General features: G+C 53.4%; 2 protein-coding genes across 3 annotated transcripts; one reads left to right on the plus strand and one right to left on the minus strand.

The window, feature by feature from the left end:
- Nucleotides 1-4,736: 4,736 nt before the first annotated feature.
- Nucleotides 4,737-8,931, plus strand: MED9 (mediator complex subunit 9). Its single transcript, XM_066560783.1, has 2 exons — nucleotides 4,737-4,874; nucleotides 8,154-8,931. Exons 1-2 carry the CDS (start codon nucleotides 4,738-4,740, stop codon nucleotides 8,368-8,370), a joined length of 354 nt encoding a protein of 117 aa, XP_066416880.1. The 5' UTR covers nucleotide 4,737; the 3' UTR covers nucleotides 8,371-8,931.
- Nucleotides 8,932-10,295: 1,364 nt separating this feature from the next.
- Nucleotides 10,296-12,258, minus strand: RASD1 (ras related dexamethasone induced 1). Of its 2 annotated transcripts, none has more exons than XM_066560679.1 (2): nucleotides 11,860-12,258; nucleotides 10,296-11,570 (listed from the first exon to the last, which is right to left on the minus strand). In XM_066560679.1, the coding sequence occupies exons 1-2, from the start codon at nucleotides 12,143-12,145 to the stop codon at nucleotides 10,996-10,998; spliced, it is 861 nt and encodes a 286-aa protein (XP_066416776.1). In that variant the 5' UTR covers nucleotides 12,146-12,258; the 3' UTR covers nucleotides 10,296-10,995. The 2 variants fall into 2 exon arrangements, with proteins under 2 accessions (XP_066416776.1, XP_066416775.1); XM_066560678.1 differs by having other exon boundaries at nucleotides 10,296-11,641.
- Between the last annotated feature and the right edge of the window lie 644 nt (nucleotides 12,259-12,902).

Below are 12,902 nucleotides of genomic sequence, written 5' to 3' on the forward strand. Positions count from 1 at the left end.
ATGGCTTTAAGGCCACGATTGCATATTGAGAGTGAAACTGTTGCTGCCTCATGTTTTTGGCCGCACGTGTTCGGAGCCTCACTCATTATTTCTAAATAATGGCAGGGACGTTGCTGACTCACCACACTGCAGCAGGAGCCAGCAGGGATTCAGGGCTGCTTTTGCCCAGTGGTAACAAGGGCACTTCTCTCTGCAGGCATAGGTTTCCTCAGGGACACCCCAAATTCACACTCCAAGCTCCTCTCTTGCTCCTGCAAGGTGACTTTTCCCCCTTTGCCCTGAGTGGAAAACAGCTTGGAGTGTTCAAGGCTGGCTGTGGGATGATTCTGCAGGACTGGTGGCTCCCAGAACTCAGCACTCTGGGGTTCTGCACAGTCACAGAGCCAAAGGAGACAGTGAGCTCCAGAGCCACCTGCAGCTGGAGCTGGGCCAGGCTGCGGCCGCTCTGCCTGCGTGTTTTCCTCGATCCATGTTTCTGCGTAGCTGATCTTGTGCAAGAAGTCCTCAGTACTCCCTCTGCCCACGAAATGGCCAGGGTGCCTCCCCTGGGGTGGCCTGGGCCAGCCTCCGTGTTTGGTCAGCACTGGGGTGGCATTGGAGAACATGGGGAGGTCACTGCACACTCCCTGTGGCCTTGAATCATCCGCATTCATCTCCTGAGGCACTGGCCTGCATGGCCAGGCCAATGCCCTGCAGTGACACCCAACTGCTGCTACAGGCAGCCTGGCCAAGCCTCCTGAGTCACCTCTTATCCTAAGCTCTGTCCTGCACGCTGGGCTCTCCTCGAGGGTGGCATCTCCTGGGTCAGGGGATGATGGCCCTCCTCCCATGGCAGCCCAGTTTCCCCAGCATCAGTGACTCCAGGAGGCATTAGGGTGATGTGGATGTCTTTGGTGCTGCTTCTATAGATCTTAAATCTCAATGGCACCTGGGGCACCAGCAGCCCTGGGAGCATGTGGGAGCGCTGGGCTGAGTGTTGGGGCAGCCAGACCTCCAGGGCCTAAACCCCTGTGGTAAAACATGGTTTCAAAGGATGAAGCTTGGCTTATGACCTGCCACTTCCATCAGCACCTCCATGAGAAGACTGAGACACCAGAGCCTGAAATGATCCCAGGAGTCAAGACAGGGCAGAGCCCAAAACCAAATTCACATCTGGTCAAAATTAGGGAGATCTTAGCCACAAACCTGAGCAGTTGCAGGATCACAGCCATGACCTAACAAAAAGGTGCCCCGACCACAGCCAAGTAACTTCTCATTCCTATCACCCCCTCCCCGGTGGCCACAACACCTCCCTGACTGAGCAATGCAGACTTATCCCACCACGGCAGCTTAGCAAGACTGAAACAGAAAATTCAGTTGATGATACAGTGCAGAAGCAGGAGGAAGAGATAAAGTTCAACCTGGTGATAGCCACATAGTAAAAAATGATAACAGAGCTGGTGGCAACAGCACAACAAGCTCCAGATGGTCCAACAGCAAGAAGTGAAGCCCAGTGAAATGTCAGACCACCAATACAAAAACATCAAGTCATTGTAAGGAAATAGTGAAAGGCACAGAGTCACCTGGTGCTGAATTAAATAACTGGTGGTAAATACCTCAAAAGTTCCCTTTGGAAGAGGACAAGAGGTACAATCTGTACAGAAATGACAGGAGAAGAAAGAATAACATTGGTATCATAAAGAAACAGGCAATAACAAAAGATACTCTGGATACGGATTATTTGATCAGCTGGGTTTTAGGATAATGGGTTAATGAAATGTCTGGGTGAGCAATGAATGTACACAGAAAATCAGATGGTTTGGAAACATTCACACATTTCAGACACTGCCTGTCCAGCAAATGAATTGTACAAAGAGCCACAATTAAATCGAGGAACAGGTCGATCATTTGTACTTCAGGTTTATTACCAAATCCAGGGGGAAATTATTCATTTCATTCATCACTAAGTGTCTTTGTTCCTGCTTTAGCTGCCTCACATGGAGTTTTCACAGGTTGCCCATTCAAACCTTTCTGCTGAGGAACTGATAGCAGGTGAAAAAATCTAGAATGAAAACTGTGAAACACCTTTGCTGTCCCCTGGACTTGCCACAAGACACAACAAGCCCCAAAGGACAGACATGGGTCACCTGGGGGAGCTGGAGGAGCTGTTCCCACAAGGAAGAGAAGGTAAAAGGCAGGGATACAGCATCGAGGTAAAGCTGTGTTCCAGCTCTTTGGGAACACGAGACTCCAAATAGAAATGGAAAGGCAAAAAGAAATGCTGATTGACAGCACTTTAGGTACTGAATGGTATCTGCATGTTGTCACCTGCTGGAACAACTGCCTGACTCAAACATCAGAGGCAGGCATCCAGCAACCCAGCAATTATTGCTGCCCTCCTCCAGAAAGCCAAGGGGAGAATTAAAACCAGCACAGTACAGAGGGAAGTGTCCCCCACAGAGCCTGAATCAACTCCTGCTTTAGAAACAGCCCTTAAAAAGAGGCAGAAATGAACCATTCAGCCCCATCTGAAGGACAAAGCATCCTGTTCCTCCTGCTTGGCTCAGTCAAGGGCCATAAATACCACCAGCCTTCCCACAGGGATCTGTTCAGTGGAATCTGGGCTCCCCCAGGCTCCTTTGCACATTCCAGCATCAGTTACTGAACCAGGATCTATTCCTGACAGTAGGAACAAAGTGAGCGATTGCATCTGCTATATTTAGAGCAAACAGCCAATATCCCCCATTTAAATGGTTGCCAGCATTCTCATTAGATGTATAAATAGCCTCTGTTTGTTTTCAGAAAGAAATTGGTTTAAAAAAGAAAATTGCCTTCCCAGTCTTCCTCAGCCTATAACCATTGAGCAGGGAGGCCTATTTCAAAAGAAAAATTAAATAATGCGTTTTGTCTAAGCCAAACCAGGAAAAAAAGCTCTCTCAACTGTGGCTGGTATTATCCATGCTGTGATGCTTTGTGTGGGTACAGGGGTTTGAACACAAGGGCAGCACTTCACTGAAGCAAACTGAGGCTGCTTGGTGCAGAGGGGCATCACCCTCCCTCTCCCAGCCTTGACCACTCACCATCCCGAGCCACCTCTTCCCCCTGCAGGTAGGTCAGTCACACCAGAGCTCCATTTCTTCACAGAATCCCAGAATGGTTTGGGTTGGAAAGGACTTTAAAGATCACCTGCTTCCAGTCCGCTGCCACGGGCCACCTTCTGCTAGACCAGCTTGCTTCAAACTTTGTCCAGCCTGGTTTTGGACAATTCCAGGGATGGGGCAGCCACAGCTTCTCTGGGCAACCTATGCCAGGGCCTCACCCTCAGAGGGAAGAATTCTTTCCCAATATCCCAGGTAACCCTGCCCTCTGGAATGGAAGCCATTCTCCCTTGTACTGTCACTCCAGTTTTTGTCCAAAGTCCCTCTCCAGCTCTCTTGGAGCCCCTTTAGGGAGTGGAAGGGACTCTCCCGAGAGTCCTCTCTTCTCCAGGATGAGCACCCCCAGCTCTCTCAGCCTTCTCTCCCTTCTTCTCCCTCTCCCAGCTTCACAGCAGTCCCAACCCTGACATCACACTTCTCTTCTTCCTCCAGATTCCTCCAGTCTCCAGCCCAGGCTCTCATCCAACACTCCAGCTTGCTTTCCCTCCAACTGATGCTGGCCATGCTTCCTCCCTTGAGCAGAAATTCTGGTCCCACATAAACATCTGTCCTTAAGGCATTTCAAGGATCACAACCTCATCATCCAGCCCATATCATCCCCATTTGCATTAAAGTCAAACTGAGGACTCCAAATAACAAAAAAATATGTTGAAAAGCTGGGATGTAAGAGACAGCAAAACCCTGCTGTGGTTATTTACACAGAATAATGCAATTTCCCCCTCAGATTTGGCTTGAAAGATAGGGAGGTATAGAGACTTGGGACACTAATCCAAGTGTGCTGAGGGGCTGGGAGCCATGGCCAGCCCACAGGTAGCTCCTGGGACTGCTGGGTGGTTCCTGGGATCGCCGGATGGTTCCTGGGATCCCTGGATGGTTCCTGGGATCCCTGGGTGGCTACTGGGACACATGGATGTCTTCTGGGACCTCTGGGTGGTTCGAGTGGTCCCTGAACGGCTCCTGGGACACCTGGATGGTTCCTGGAACCCATTCTCCTCACCCTGACCTTGGGGGGCAGGATTTCACAATCTCTCCTTCCTCCAATCCCCCACCTGCTGTGTGGGGCTCGGGTGGGAGGTGGGAACATTGTGGGGGTGTCAGGGGGATCACTGGGGAGTGTAGGGGGGATCACTGAGGGATCTCAGGGGGATCACTGGGGCACAGGTGGGATCACTGTGAAGGCACTTAGAGGGTATCACTGGGGTTTTTGGGGGGGGATCACTGGATGTTTCAGGGGGATCAGCGACGGTCTCTGGCGGATCACTGGAGGTTTCAGGAGGGATTACTGAGGGATCTCAGGGGGATCACTGAGGGTCTCAGGGGAATCACTGGCGGGGTGAAGAGGGATCACTGCTGCACAGGCGGGATCACAGTGGGGGCATTTAGGGGGGATCACTGGTGGTTTAGGGGGGATCACTGGGGGTTTCGGGGGGATCGCTGGAGTCTCAGCAGGATCACAGTGCGGGTGCAGAGCACAGCCGCACACCCCAGCCCCGACCGCTGCCCGGCTCCAGGCTCCGTGAGGGCCGCGGCGGCGGCTCCGTGCGGGCCGTGAGGCGGAGCCAGGCCGGGCCCGCCCCGCTCCGTCACTGCCGGGCCCGCCATGGCGTCCGGGCCCGCGGGCCGCGCCGCTGAGGAGCCGCCGCCGCCGGAGCCGCCCGCCGAGCAGAAGCCGCCGCCGCTGCCGCCCGCGCAGGAGGAGTTCTCCTTCCTGCCGCTCGTCCACGACATCATCAAATGGTAACGGCGGGCACGGCCACCGCCGCCCCCCGCCCTGCCGGGAGCCGCGGCCCTGCCGCAGCCGCACCGCTCGGACGGTGCTGCCTCACACCGGAGCTCTCGGGGGCCTGCGTGAGGAGCGGGGCTAAGGGGGGCCCTCGCCGGTGATGTTCTCCCAGTCACAGCATCCGCGGGGGTACCCTGCATAGGGAGTGAGGCAATGGGATGCCCCCTCTAGTGATGCTACCCGGCTCCCAGCATCGCTCTGGACAGGGAGCAGAGTTATGGGGTTTCCTCTAAGTTGTTTTTTTCATCCTTAGCATCCTCACAGTGCCTTGAACAGGGAGCTGAGCTGTTGGATCCTCCCTCAAGTGATGCTCTCCCAGCCCTCACTTCCCCAGGATGCCCTGAAGAGGTAGCAGGGCAATGGTGTCACCCTTCTAGTGATGCTCTCCATCTTGCCAGCATCTCCTTCGCCCTTTTTATCTCAGCTGGAGTTCCTGGGAAAAGTGTTGCAGGGAGCTGGCACAGCCCCAAGCACATCTGCACTCTGAGTCCTACCTGGGTGGTGTCAGGGTCACCTGAGCAGTGCAGGTGCTCCCATGGCCCAGGTACACTGCCCCACCACTAACCCCAGAGCAGGAGCACTGTGTGTCCGCTGGGTTATTGCTCCAGAGAACTCTACTCTGGCTGATAACAGCCTCAGGAAGTGCAGGCAGTGCATCAGGAATGCAGCCCATTTCTGGGAAGTTGTAAAAAGGGGGATGGCTTCCTCGGTGGGACATACACTGTTCTCTTCCCAGCTCAAGATAAGCACTGTACAGGTGAAAGGTGCTGGTACAAGAGTCCTGAGAACTGATGTATTTCTGGGCCAGGATAACCCCTCCAGAGATGCTTATCTGAATTCCCGGAAAGGGGATGTCTCAGCCACGGAAATCCATCCAGGCAGGCTCTGTGCTCTCACCTGGGCAGGGTGAGGCAGTGGGCATAGGAAGCATGAATTGCTGTCTTCTGCCTTCTCCCTGTGCACTCATTGAGGAGCTGATGTGTGTCCTGCTGATGTTTCACTTGGAGCAAACATGTCTAAAAGGTGAGGGATGTTGATCCTTAATGACTCTGCAGCCCAAGCAGCCCAGTCCATTGCCCATGCAATGAATACCTTTGACACACCAGTCCAGAATGGGCATAAGAACACAAACACTGTAATTTTGCTCAGTTTCCCCACTGTGCTAGCTGTAGGCCATCCGGTTCCCCCCGACCTTGATTCTCTCTGATCTGTGCAGACCATAGAGTGAGGCTAAATCCCCTGCCAGGTGTGTGCCTGTACATCACCAGAGTGGGCCATAGCCATGGGCTGAGACCTCCCAGGCTGTGATGTGTCACTGATCAGGCTGTAGTGACTCACAGATGACAGTCCCAGGGATATCTTGTGCCCTGTCCCACCGAGCCACCCACTCCTGCTGCCCAGCTGCCTCCCTTGGCTTGGTGTGTGGCGTTTCCTGGGCGACTGTGGCAGAAAGGTGGCACCAGGGTGGCCAGCGGTGGGATGCTGTGCCTCCTGTCCCTGACAGATGGCAAACGGGCTGTCCTCTACCTCTGCCTCCAGTAGCAGAGCCCAGCCCTGCTGTTCTGACACTGACTCAGCTGTGAGGACACATCTCCAAGGTGACTCTGTGCTCCGGAGCGAGGATGTATCGCGTACATTTGCTGACATTCAAGGATGGGTGCTGTTTCCTGTTGTTTGGGTCTGGAGAAAGTTTTTCTAAACAGAGTCTGCTGGCGTTTTCAGCCTCGCACAGTCAGTGGCATCACTGCTGAGGTCCCTTCTGTGTGGCTCTACGAATGGTGGGTTGTGCTGGTGTGGTGAAGGGCACTGTGCCTTAGGGCAGGTTTTGTGCCCACTGTATCAGCACAGGCTGTGGTTGGATGCTGTGTTGAATCCTGTGTTAGTGCAGGCAGCTGCAGGCTCTTCCCACACCTTCTCACTCCTACCTCTCCATGAATTGCTTTGGTGGCTTGAAAACTACCCATCAGGAAGAAAAAACCCCACCAACCCTGAAATATTTACCCCTTTGCATCAACCAGGCAACAGGCAGCTGTCAGTTCTCTTTGAGTGGGGAAGGAATGGGATGTGGGGAGGACGCCCCTGTCAAAGCCAGCCTGCAGCTGTGGTGGATGAAAGGCAGTGTCACCCCATCCTTCCCCAGATGTGCCGTGGGGTTGGTTGTGTGTCTGTTTCTGTACTTTTCCACTGCCAACCTGGCCCTGAGTGCCTGCATAATGGGGAGACATTATAGTACCAGCTGCAGTTTTATTTAGAAGGGAATAATGAATATTTTGTTCCAACAGGCTTTTGAAACAAGCGGCTGCCATCTGCTTAAAAGTTTTGCTCTCAGCCATGTCACGATTCCCCAAAGTTATAATCGAGCACCTCTCTGCCCTGGTCATGCCAAGCAGATTTATTTTTAGGTCTGGCTATTGAACAGGCTCCCAGTTTTTCAAAGACCATTAGAATCCTGCTCTCCCTGTTAACAGGCAGCCTGGAAGCGGGGACTTGCTTTTGCCTGGAATCAGTAAAACTTCTTGCTGGTGCTAACAAAGCTGAGTCAGATACTAATGAGGGTTCAAGGGCAGACGCTGCCTCAGACAACACTGAGCCTTGAAAAGCACAGAGCTGGCTGCAGAGCCAATTCTGCTGCTCTTAAAAAAAACACCCCAAACCAACCCCAAAAAACCCCCGCTGCTTCTCTTTTATTAAGTAATAATCCCCAGAGACTCATTTTAAAGCTCCCAAGTACCATTTTCTCTGCCTTTGGACACTCTCTGACACTTTGGGGAGCAGTTTCTGTTTTCTGCTGTCGAGCTGTTTGGCTGCATTGATTTTTTTTTGTATTATAGCAGCAACAGGTCACGGGTGAGACTGAGGTCTTTTTTTCCAGGTGACTACACACAACACATATGCAATCTTACCTTCCCCAAAGAGAGGTACAGGAGTTCAGAGGGAGAATTTAGCTTGCTCCAGGGTGATGTTTGAAAGCTGCAGAGCAGCTCCTAACCTGATTAATGCATCCTGAGGTGACTGGATTGTGTGCTGGAAATTTGCAGGATACCAGGTTGCCCCGTAGCTACCCAGTCTATATCCATATGTGTCATTTTATTGGGATAGGTGAATCAGGAGTGTGTACCTAGATACCAAGAGCAATTTTCCCAGTGAATTCCAGTTTAAACCCTGGTTGCATTGGAAATTACAGCGTTTTCAATAGGAGAATTCTCAGTGTCTCGATTTTCTCTCCTCTACAGCATGGACAAGGACAGCCAGGATGTTCACCAGGTACTGAATGAGCTCAAGAACAAGTTCCAGGAGATGAGGAAGCTGATCAGCTCCATGCCTGGCATCGGGGTGAGCCCAGAGCAGCAGCAGCAGCAGCTGCAGAACCTGCGGGAGCAGGTCCGGACCAAGAACGAGCTGCTGCAGAAGTACAAGAGCCTTTGCATGTTTGAAATCCCCAAGGAGTAGGAAAGACACAGCTCCACTCTCTGGGTCTGAGATCCCTCCTGTCCAGGCTGAACAGGGTGGCAGAAGTTGACATTTCTTTCTTTAGGTTTTGTGTTTGCAGGGTGCTGTGCCTGTGTGCACCATGGGTGTGTGACACTGGGCCAGGACACCGTGTGCTCTCCTGAGAGGGTGGCAGCAGCATGTTCCCTTGATCAGCTGCAGGACTGTGCACTTATATATCCCATCTCCTGTTTTCTCTCAGGGTGAGGTTCTTCTTTTTTACGTTCAAACAAGCAGGAGACATTTTGCTTTCTCCTCACTAAGGGTCAAAGTACCTGCTGGTGAAAAAGGGGGCATTTCTGCAATTTTTTTTTTTTACTTAAAAATGGCCAAACATCAAAAGGGAACATAAGAGGGAAGCATGAACTGTTTGGCCCTGCTCCTGGAAAGAGTCTCTGGTACACTTTCCATTCCCTGTGTGTTGGAAGAGGAATGATTACTTCAGTTACTTCTGTATTTCTCTTTTTAAACAATTGGTGGTTGTGTCTGAGATGAGTCAAATAAAGATTTATAAGTTCCAAACTGCCTCTCTTGTGTGTTCACCGAGTGGATGTGGGTGGAGCAGGGGCAGGATGTTGGCAGCACATGGGATCCTGAGCCCAGCTCCAAAATCTTTCCCTCTTAAAACAGAGGAAGGGCAAGAATCAAAACAAAGGGCATAAATGATAAAAGCTTTTAGTTATTCCATATAAAGTCAGGCTCAACAGGACAGGTAAGTTCCACATCCAGGGGCTTCCCACAACCACAAACATTTGAGCAGCTGGAACAGGTCATTCTGCTCAGTGGGATGTTTGCAACTCACCTGTAGCTCAGAGATTTACTCTGTCCCCACCGAGATACTGTACTAGTACTTTCTTTGGGAAGGTGCCAGTGTGTAAACTCTGAGTAAAGCAGAACACCGAGATAAACAAAGCACAATGTACACATTTTTTTATTACTGAAATTGCCTTTCCACCAGCCATTGCCTGTCTCAGCTCAATAAATTCCTGTGTCTCATGCCTGGATGATGTTTTCCATTCTTTTGCCAGTTGCTGTTCCTGTGAAATCAGGCATAGGCAGAGCTGGAAGAAACAACTTGTTGCCAAAGAAATGTCTGGCACTTAGCTCAGGAGCAAGTTAACTCTGTAAACTTGAATCCAAGTTTCAAGTGAAACCGAGAAGGTTTGCTTTGCAGCCTCACTCCCCCACCGTTGTTTTGTGGCTTCAGTATGATTTTTTTTTAGCCATTAATATGTACTAAACACAAATTTGTGCTGCTGCATGAGGGGGAAGCGGAGGTTGAAAATGAGCTTTCTTTGAAGAGTGCTCCCGTTTCCCTTTCACTTCTAGCAATGATTACTGCAACGTGTTATTGGGAAGAGATTAAAAACCATCAGATGTAAAGGTGACCTTTCGAGCAAAGTACTTCCTTTACTCATATTGCAGAGTAAAAACAATATCCCAGCTGGGGTGCCAATGAATCAGTCTGTGTTGACATCATTAAAGTGCGCTTAGTTAGTCGGCAAAGAGCATGAAACACAATCAGCTCTTTGGAAGGGAGTGATGTCAGTCTGCTGGGTGACTGCAGGCAGTGACATGCCCTGCCCGCCGTGTCATGGGGCTGCCAGCACCGTCACTCTCAGCGTAGTGCAGTGAGGAAAGAGTGCTGGCTCGGTGACCCCTTGCAGCGAGCAGCTCCCTGCCCGGCCCCTCCTTACCCTGTGTGGCAAAACCCGGCGGCTCGCAGAGGCTCGCAGAGGCGGGAACCTTTGCTCTGGGAGTCGGGGAAAATGGGGCAATACAGGGCTGGAGTGACAGGCTGCTTTTGTCACCTCGGAGCTCAGGCCTTCTCTTGATCAGGCTTTGCTATGGGATAGGGCAAGGAAGCAAAGGCAAACCCACAGGGGTAATTTTTAAAAAGATTTTATTAATTTGTAGAAAAAATAAAACATCAAGTTTCACCCACGGTAGAAACACTTGAAGATTTTTTTTTTTTGTTCATGTCAATGACAAACAATACCTACATAAAGTGCCTATTATTTTATTTTGTAAAACCCTTCCCGCTCCCCCCCCCCCCCAAATCTTGCAAATCAAACAAGACAAATGTAAACAAGAGTCAGTTTTTTGGTCCATCGGGGCTGTAACTCTGCAATGTCTTTGCAACAGCTAAGGAGTGTCTTCTGCATGTGTTTTGCAGACACAGATGAACACACAACACAAAGCCAGAGTCCGTGCACAGCTTCTCAAGTTGGAAAAAAAAATAAAATCAAGAACCAACCCCAAAGCCCCAGGCAGATGCTGACCAGGCCCCTGCCCTCCCTCGTGAAGGCAGTGCCTGAGGCTGGGTGGTTTGGGAGGGAAAGAAACACCAAGGTCTGTGCCCTCCACACTCACCCTCCCACCTGGCTGCCCAGCAGCTCACCCTTTCCCTGTCTCTTTGCCCAGAGGAGGAGGCTGTTCCCAGTGACATCCCCTCCTGCCCTCCAAAGCCTCCCCCTTCGCATCCCTCGCTCCCAAAATCTCCGGGGAGGGAGATGATGAAAGAGGGAGGAGGGAGGCTGGGGGAGAGGCGACGCCCTCTCTGCCCGGCTGGGCACCTGCCCAAAGTCAATTTGGAAACGAGCATCTTTCCCCCCTCCTTTCCTCCTTTCCTCCTTTCCTCCTTTCCTTCCTTCCTTCTTCCCCGCGGCGAGCGGGGGCTCCTAGCTGATCACGCAGCGATCCTTCTCCTTGCCGTGCCCGCCGCCGATGGCTTTCTCCCGGATGTACATGAGGTCGCTGTGCACGCTGGGCCGCCGGGCGAAGGGGGCCACGATGCCGTACGCCTCCTCCGTGCCGCCCCGGCCGCCCTCCTTCAGCAGCTTTTTGCCTTTCAGCGCCTTCTTGTGCAGGATGTCGCAGTACTGGACCGAGACCTTGCGGTGCAAGTCGGGGCTCATCTCGCTGGGCAGCTTGGCCATGGCGAAGAGCGCCTGGAACATCTGGTCCAGGCTGCTGTTCCTCTTGGCCGAGATCTCGAAGTAGGCACATTTTTTGGGGTCCCCTCCCACCAGCTGCTCGATCTCCCGGGGCTGCACCTCCCGGTAAAAGTCCCGGTCGCCCTTGTTGCCGCAGATGACCAGGGGCACCTCGATGTTCTCCTTGGTTTTGTTCTTCAGGCACGACTTGGTCTCCAGGATTTGCTGCTTCAGGCGCTGCACCTCCTCAAAGGAGTCTCGGTTGTCCAGGCTGAACACAAGGATGAAAACGTCTCCTGAGGACAAAGAGGGAAGGTGAGATGGTTGCAGGGATGGGGACGCAGAGAGACCCACTCCTGAGCCAAATACAGGCTTGGAGAGAGAAGGACCAGGCAGCACCAAGACGAGCTGCCCAACCACTTGAACACTCAAAATTGTACCTCCCTCCTCCCAGGACTGCAAAACCATCCCCAAACTGAGCAGAAATCTGGCACAGGGACCTCCTGACAAGTACCTGTGAGGATGGAGAGGCGGCGCATGGCTGGGAAGGGGTGGTTGCCCGAGGTGTCCAGGATGTCGAGCTGGTACACCTCACCACGGATGCTGTAGAACTTGCGGTGGAAGTCCTCGATGGTGGGCGTGTACTGCTCCTCGAAGCGGCCGGTGAGGAAGCGTGAGACGATGGCCGTCTTGCCCACCTTGGAGGAGCCCAGGATGACCATGCGGTAGCAGTTCTTGGCGGGGATGCTCAGCTCGGCCTCGCTGGGACACATCTTCTTGATCATCGCTGCCAGTTTCATTGACGCCGGCAAAAGCGCAGCTTGCGCCGAGAAGGAGACGAGGAGAAGGAGGAAGGCGCTGCCTGCCCGGCTGCTCAGCCCCTCTTCCCTCTCAGGAAGGGTCGGTGTGAGCTCTGCACGGCGGCCGCCGCGTTATATGGAGCCGGCAGCGACCGCCCCTCGGCGCGTCACGGCCCGGGGCGGCGGCGGCTGAGTCAGCGCCCGGCTCCGCGCCCGGCCCGGCCCGCGCCCCCCGCCGGGCTCCGGGCTGCGCGCTCCGCTCCCGTTCGCAGCCCCGTTCGCGCTGCTGGGGCTCGCTCGCCTGGTGCCGTTCACAGCCCGGCTGGGGCTCTGGGTGTTTGGCAGCCCCGTCCCGTCCGCAGCCCCGTTCGCGCTCCGCTGCTGCGCAGTCCGGTCCCGTTCCCATCCCGGTTCGCACTCCCGGGGGTGCACTGACAGATCCCGTCCCCATCCCGGTTTGCGCTCCCGGAGATTTACAGCCCGGTCCCGTTCCCATCCCGGTTCGCACTCCCGGGGGTGCACTGACAGATCCCGTCCCCATCGCGGTTTGCGCTCTCGGGGATTTACAGCCCGGTCCCGTTCGCAGCGCGGTTGGAACTCTGGTTCTTCGAACTCCCGCTCGCACTCCCGGTCCCTTTCACAGTCCCGTTTGCAAAAAGATCTCTTAGAATCTCAGTACGGGGTCCCTGTGCTTTGTACCCGTCCCGTTCTCAGCCCGGTGCGGGCTCCCCGCAGCCGGCCCGCGGTTCCCGGGGCT

This window comes from Molothrus aeneus, chromosome 16, assembly GCF_037042795.1.
Source record: "Molothrus aeneus isolate 106 chromosome 16, BPBGC_Maene_1.0, whole genome shotgun sequence".
Classification (NCBI taxonomy): Eukaryota; Metazoa; Chordata; class Aves; order Passeriformes; family Icteridae; genus Molothrus; species Molothrus aeneus.